At 33.3% G+C, this 7,989-nt stretch overlaps 1 protein-coding gene across 1 annotated transcript; it reads right to left on the minus strand.

Moving 5' to 3' along the window:
- Positions 1–1,074: 1,074 nt before the first annotated feature.
- LOC124828835 (uncharacterized) lies at positions 1,075–5,607 on the minus strand. Its single transcript, XM_047302221.2, has 9 exons — positions 5,361–5,607; positions 4,939–5,117; positions 3,860–4,041; positions 3,488–3,772; positions 3,343–3,401; positions 3,220–3,256; positions 3,026–3,097; positions 1,935–2,259; positions 1,075–1,647 (listed from the first exon to the last, which is right to left on the minus strand). The coding sequence occupies exons 1-9, from the start codon at positions 5,443–5,445 to the stop codon at positions 1,231–1,233; spliced, it is 1,641 nt and encodes a 546-aa protein (XP_047158177.1). The 5' UTR covers positions 5,446–5,607; the 3' UTR covers positions 1,075–1,230.
- Positions 5,608–7,989: the final 2,382 nt, after the last annotated feature.

The raw sequence follows: 7,989 nt of genomic DNA on the forward strand, positions 1-7,989 counted from the left end.
ATCATAATATTATGAAAAAAGAAATTATTAAAATATAATATTTAATGTTATTAATATATGCTCACATTAATTTTTCATCAAAATTTATTTATTAATCCTTTAAATATTATAAGACAACCAACCAATTCAAAGTTATTAGTTTTTAAAGAAAACATAAATTATCTGTGTTGATAAAAAAATCCATTTTAATTATAACAAAATTCACTAAAATCATTTTAGCATCAATCCAAGGGGATTAGAAAAAAAGTATTGTAACTAATGTGTTTTCATTAATTGAAGGAATTTTCCTTATAAGAAAATAATTATGAGTTTCGTTTAGAGTAAGTATAAATCTTCCACCTATCTAGTTAAAAGAGTTAGTATGTGTATTTGAACTGACAAATTAAAGTTTGTATGAATATTTAAGAATTTTTTTAGAAAATCATATCCTCTCGATCTTTATAGAAGATTTAGTTTGTGTTTTTTTAATCACAATTAAGGAATGACATTTCAGAAATATATTTTCTTATTAATAGCGGATTCAGAGGTATATATAGAAAACATAAGAATTATATAAATTTGAATATAAGGTTATATTAGCAACCGAGGCTAGAAATTAATTAAGATTAGATGTCGACTGTAAAAAGCCATACATTTAACATTTTACATTAACCATATTCAGACAAATTATACATTGCTTTTTTGTTCTTTTCTTACATTAAGTAAGTGTTTTGTCTTGCAGAGGTGTTCTTGTTCTTTTCTTAGCCTACTTTATTTTCAGTGGGTTCGGTTTGGGTCCAAATGGAAGAGTATTTGCTAACTTATCCAGAAAATGAAAGAGAACCAGCTCAAACTTCAGTCAAATTGGGTGAGCAGTATTCCCTATTCTCTAATCGGCTTTTTGTATATTTGCAGGAACATGTTGGGCTAACTTTTTCCCGTGACTGCATCCGAACAAAACACTGTCCAACATCTAAGAGCTGTGACATTTTGGTCTCATGATTTTGCCCTCACAAGAACAAACAATGTGCTCTATCCTTATGTTTGTGCCTTGCATGATGTCTGATTCCTCCTCTCGCTTCCTCCTTTTCATCATGCCACGTAAAATAATGACATTTCATTAAAAAGCTAGCGTGTCATACAAAGAAGCTACAACATTATACACCCAACACCGGAAAAAGCTAAACACTGTTCAAACATGTCCATCCACCAACTGGCAATGGAAGACCAACATCATTATCAACTAGTTTGCTAATTATACTTGTCTCCTTCAGGGATTTGGGCCAATGCCAGTGCTTGTCCTGGTGGTGGTGCACGTGTTGGAGTCAAGTTCTTTAACTCTTTTCTATGCAGACGATGCCTACGCTCTCTTCCATACACGATCCAGAAGATCAAAGAGAACATGACAGCAAAAGAGACCATTACCAATCCAACATATATCCATCTACTGTAACGCCGTAGACCAGGACAATGGTCTGTAGATATAACGCTCAGAGTTTCACGAACGAAGGTGCAATCTTGTAGCTCAACCAGGGAGGGGGCATCATTATACAAATTGTTGGCAACATTTATTCCAGCGGAGACTTGGTTGTAGAAGGTGGGGGTCAAACGCCCCTGCGTCATGCATATCTCAGATGGCGAAACCTGGCACACGAAACTGCCATACACCTGCATCACACACCAACTAATATTAGCATTAATGCAACTACATATTCAAGACTTAAACTTGAGGTCTTTGATTACACGGGAACAATTCTAAATTGATTGATCCATGCACATGATGGTGAGACTTTCTCTTTTTCATGATTCAATCAAGCCTTGCTAGAAAATAAAACAACACATAAAAATGAAAAAGAATTGTAATTTAAAATCAGTTTGATTTTCTTTATTTTATTTGGTCTTGGCACGGGAAAGCAGTGTTTGTATGTTATATGAAAGTGGTTCAATTAATGTACCTGTGTTGCATTGCTCAGGGTCACTTCACCAGGATCACATTGTCTATCAGTCATGTCAGGATGGAAGGGATTGCAGAGGAGCGGCATGAGGGGACCAGATTGATTATAGTAGAGTGGAGTGAAATTGGGAGCGAAATTTATGTTGGAGGCGTTGGTGATAACCTGGTTCACCAAATTCACTAGCTCAGAAGTTACTTCTTTGCTTCGCAAAAATGTTTCTTGTGCAGTAGCATTGTCCACACAGGGCAGAATATCGTCCATTGCCGTGTGTGCAATGGGATACTGGATCCATTCATTCACAGCTACACAACTGTCTGCTGTTGCACTACCAAAACAAAAAGGAATTAGCTCCACACTAAAGATGCCGAATTCCACATCTGAAAAATACAAATAAATAACAGAAAGGTAACATGCTCATTATAAACATCGCATTCCGTAAAAGGTTCATCAGGGTTAGACCACAATGTCAAGTTGAACTATGGGCATGATTGGATAATGATAACAATGTGATTATTCAAGCAAGAACAGAAATCCTGTTACTAATTGGTGTCTGTCAGTGTTGCTCAATTTTCAGGTATTTTGCTTGCTGTTTAGTCAACTGTAGCCAGTTGATATCGGTTATTTTCATACGCAAGCTTCGTGTAAAAGGTGCATTCCATAGTCCAAATTTGTGATAAGTGCTAATTTCAGATTGAGAAGAAAATTGAAGTTTCAAAAAGAAAATTCAGCAAGAACAACGATCGAAGATTCTCCACTATCAAGGAAGAGAAAAAGGAGAACCGAACCAGAGAGCAGCGATGGTGGCAGATAAAACAAGCACTAGAAAGGATCTCTGATATCATGAGAAAAGGATAAATTTCAAAGAAAAAAATTGAGAGAAATGAGCAAAGTGCTCTCAATCTGAAATTAATCACTTATGAAACGTTAAATAGACAATGCAGCTTTTATACGAAGCTTAAATGCAACTTATAACAATTGCCTAAAGAAACAGCCAAAAAGAAAAAAGAGATGAAAAATTAATTAACAAGTATATGATAAAATCATTGAATAATATATTTTGACTATTTTAGGGAGGGGTAATTGGAACTTACTTATGGAGAACAAGGAACGAACCACATAATATAAGGGCACCAGTAACAAGAACCCATCCTGCCATTACCAAGCTGCAATTATTTATGCCAAGTGTTTCACGAGAAAACATAGTGTTAAGTGGAGTTATGCTTGCTATCAAAGAATCGCAAGAAAGGTATGTAACATTGGGTGGTACACAGTATATATTACTTACATATACACAAGGAGCTGTATGCCAAAAATTGAGAATACTGTAGTAACAGGTAAAAAGAAGAAAATGAATTCCATAGCAAGTAAGAATTTGAACATCTAAATTGGGGGCACAGAAGAGACATACAAAATCCAAGAAATGTCAAGACTAACATAACAGCAGCTATTATGATCAGCGCCAACCTCCTGCATCATTGTTACATTCTGTTACAGAGTAAAACTAAAGCAAGAAAAAAATATCTGGAGCGGAAAACATTAGAATCAATCATTACGCAGAATCTAAGAGATCTTGTATGTTGTCTGAGTTCTCCTTTGTCTTGTCAGCAAGGGTGCCTGCAGAGTTATTGATATCTGTTTCTGCCGCATCAATGTCAGTTTGAACATTTGTCGGGAGAAAAATTCGATCGATTCCAACCTGTTTAGCCTGATTAAGATTATCTGACACGTTCCTAAGCTTATCCACAGTGGAATCAGCTTGATGTACCACGTACTGCAATGTGGACGACATGCTGTGATGGAAACTTCCTTGGCCGATGTAGAGAACTGCACATCCGATCCTGTTAACACAGAAAAGTGCAATCTGTGATAAAGATCCAACAAAACCTGAAGCAAGCAAAAACATAAGGAGAGAGATGTGTACACACACTGCTGTAAATGTGAATAACATCAGGAGAATAAGAGAAAGGGCATAGCATGTTGGTGAATAACCATAAGGTTCTCTTTTACGACAGAAGTAACAAACACCAATAGTGAATAAGCACAAGCCAAACCCCAAGAACCAAACTGCTGCAATACTGAACATAGGAACTGCAGTATATGCCACAGACTGCATTCAATAAAAAAAATAGTTAGTGGATTTTGCCTTTTTAAATTCAACATTGCAAACCAAACAGCCTGGTAAGATTAAAGTGCTGAAAATGGAAAGAGACAAAATAAAAGAAAAGAAAAGCATAACAACATAAAACAGTCAGAATTCACCAAATTATTACCCAACTGTATATAATCCAGCCAAATCAAATTCAAACAATTACATTTGAAGCATAGTACAGGACCATTCAATTTCTTCGTCCAGTAAAACTAAATAAAGCATATATGACCAACCATGGAGATAAACATTGGTTTTCCTTAAAAATACATGCAAAGGAATATTTAAATGTATATTTAAAAACGCACATCTAGTGGCTCCAATTTTACACAAACCCGGATACTACTCAACACTTCTAGTGCATCACTTTTTATGCTTTTTGTCTTTTTTAACAATGAGTTCCACCTAAGGTCGGCCAATAAAAAGTTGCTTTGGTCATTGATATAACCATCAATTTTTTATCAGAAAACATCACCAGAGGCTGCAGAGATCCTACTCTTAAATTTTATCCCATGTATGTATATGTATTGGAGTAATACTTACAGTTGCATCTATATCAATCAAAGTATAAAATAGGCAACACAAATGTGTGCACCAAAAGCATCTCCCTTTTATTGTTACACAGATACTTTCAGATACAACCATCATTCTCCGTTACCTACTTTTCCAACAATTCTATATTTCATAGTTTGGGCAGATAAACTAGAATGATAGCTGAAGATAGGTGATGTCAATCCCAGAGCCTCAATAGAAGCACAGATTCTGAGCCTAACAGCAGAATTAACGAAATACAGTTCTCAGTAGCACACTATAAAACCATTATTACAGTACACAGGAGTAACGGTTTGAAGAGCTTACAGCCCAATAATGGTTGTCAGTGATATTCCATCCATATAAGTACTTGTTGAAGCTATTAAGAGGGTCTTTTCTTCGTGTTCTCTCAGCAGCTAAGGGAACGGGCGAGTTCTCGAACGGTGCAGCATCGTACACATGCAACCCAGAAAAGCCTACAACATCCTTTCCCTCATTTTCTGGCCCTGCAAAAAACAAAAATGGTCATGCTTTGCTTTCTAATGAAACATCTTCAAGAGTGAGAGAGTAGCCACAATCATATGAAACACTGTCCTGCATTGTCATAGTGGTGACCTATGTCCCCCACCGAACTCAGTGAAAAAAGTGACAACATTTGTTTAAATTAGAGGCTTGTTTGGCTTCCAAGATTTTAGGGTCTCCTAAACAGTGAATAAAAAGCCAAAGGGAGAGAGTTGTGAGAGAAATACCTGAAGCTTGGTGCGACAACAGAAAGGAATCGGACAAGAAAACTGTGAGCAGAAAACAAAAATGCAGTGCCCTGTAACTTAGCATTGTGTGAGAGGAACCAACATGAACTTATGATGTTCTTGTGTTCTTCACTACTCTGAGTGTGTGTGGAGAGAGAAGAATAGTTAACCGTTAGAAAAGAAAATATCGTGTTTGGGAGACCGGCGGGTTGCTCAGGACATTAACCTCGTTAATGCCCCACCATTATCATATGCCGTAAAAATAGTAATCAAATAATAGTATATTCAGAATAACAATATATTATAATGTATGGTGCTGTAATTTTTCGTAAATACCTTACAACATACAGTTCTTTACTGTCACCAACACCTCAACATTAACCTACGCAATATAATGAAAAATAAACAGCAAAATTACTTTCAACTCACACAAAAGTATGTTCTTTTTTCAAATTTAAAGTAAAGAGTTGCTCTGCAAGGAAAGCTTAATGCACCTCATTAGTGTATCATCTATGAGACCACCAATCTTAGCCATTGAAGATAAAAGCTCCGAAGTTTTTCTAAACTAGCAAGTGTCTCGTCTTTTATCCTATAATCCCAAAAGAATAACAATGTATTAAGGTACATAATTAAGCATTGTGAAATAGTTGAAGGAATTATTGATGATTAAAGCTATATTTGTGAAAATGTAAAAAATATTATAAGGTGAGAGAGGTGGAGTGAAATGGTGAGAAAGTGGAAGATGATAGGAGGATGAGATGTAAACCATTGATTGGGCTCTTTCCCCAACGTAGTTCTCAATACTCTTCTTATGCCTGCTTTTGACTTTAAGCCAAGTGTGGACCACCATCTCAGTCCCTTTTTCCCTCCTTTTCATGCTTCAACTCTGAAATACAAACCCATTCTATCACTTTCAAAAAACTTTCTCCCTCTTACCTACTACTACGTTCTCACACTTACCCTTTAAATTTTAAACGATGAATTAAAGCAATGGAATTTAGAAGAAGTCCCATATGAAACAGAAATAACCTCGGTAGTGTTCTCAATATGCAAATCATGAAGAAAAGGAAATGTCAAAGGGTTCACACCTTCCTCTCTACTCACTTCTGATCACAGCAAAAATTGGTTATTATAATGTCTGATAAAATTTACACAACCTCAAATCCCACCCTGGAGCTATGAAACAAACAAACAATGTCAAAAAGTTCAGGCTATCAAGGATTCCCCACTGTCACACACTCAACCTAAATGGGGATTGTTATTTCCAATTACCCTTTTTATAAATTTTTTATTATTACTCATATCTAATTTCTATGCAAGTGTTTTTTTCACATCACTTTCTTAAAATAAAAATCACAGCTTCCTTCGATTAAACAAGACCAATTTAAAATTATTAGTGTATACAAATTTTATGAGATTAATTTAGATTTAAATTTTACTTTTTAATATAATATTACAATTATAGTTAAAATTTATCGAAATTTGTGTTAATTAGATATATTATTTCATTTTTTATCCAACAACCGCTCTCAAATCATTAATTAACATCTAGTTCCATATACGAGTTATATATATTACGACGTAAAAATAATATATTAAAATGTTTGTTAAATTTAAATTTAAAACTTATTAACCTTATAAAATATTTAGAATAGTTACATCTTTCATATTAGTTTGAGTAAATTAGATGAAGAAAAACATTTGCTAATTTTCTTTAGATGATGACGTAGTTTCTTTTCATAAATTCTGTTTGATAAAAAGTATCAATATAACGACATGAATTTACTTTTGTATATTAAGATTATAACGTGACACTTTATGTTTATCACTCTAACAATGATCACTGAATCAATCTCAATGAATAAATAAGATGAATCATTTAGTAATATATATTTCTCCTATGAATATAATTATTTGATATTAATACGTGATCGTCTTAAACGCATACTAGACACACATTTTCTACACTAATAATTCAGCGTCTATATATTCATTATGAAAAAAAATGATAATTATATAATATGAATGCTTTTAAATCTTTTTTTAAATAAAATTATCTTTATTTTTTCTAAATTTTAAATTAATCGTTTCGGTGCCATTATTTATATCCAAGTACATTAAAGTAAAACTAACACGGAATGAGCTGTTTAATAACAAAAATACAAAATTGCCGACATAACAATTTCGCACATCATGTTTAAATATTTGATGATTTCCTTCTCCTTATAAAATTTACTTTTATAACGACTTAAGTTAACTTATAAGTTTTTCATAAATTTAAATATTTTTAATTAACTTTTTATTATATCTTTTACTTTGTTGACTATTTGAAAATATATATATATATATATATATATATATATATATATATATATATATATATATATATATATATATATTATTTAGGTAATGTGGTCTTTATCTTATTTAATTATTTTAATGGGTTAAGAAATGTGAAGTTTTATACTTAACGTAACATATAGATTATATAAAACGACGAGTAAATTTTATTATTTTAATTAAAAACGTGTTAGAAAGTAATAAATTGTGAACATCACCTTGCGATGATAGTATTGAAAGCTATTAAAAAAAAGACATCGACGAAACCCATCACTTTGATTGTTGTAAG

This window comes from Vigna umbellata, chromosome 2 (assembly GCF_029865625.1).
Source record: "Vigna umbellata cultivar VRB3 chromosome 2, Vumbellata_1.0, whole genome shotgun sequence".
Taxonomy (NCBI): domain Eukaryota; kingdom Viridiplantae; phylum Streptophyta; class Magnoliopsida; order Fabales; family Fabaceae; genus Vigna; species Vigna umbellata.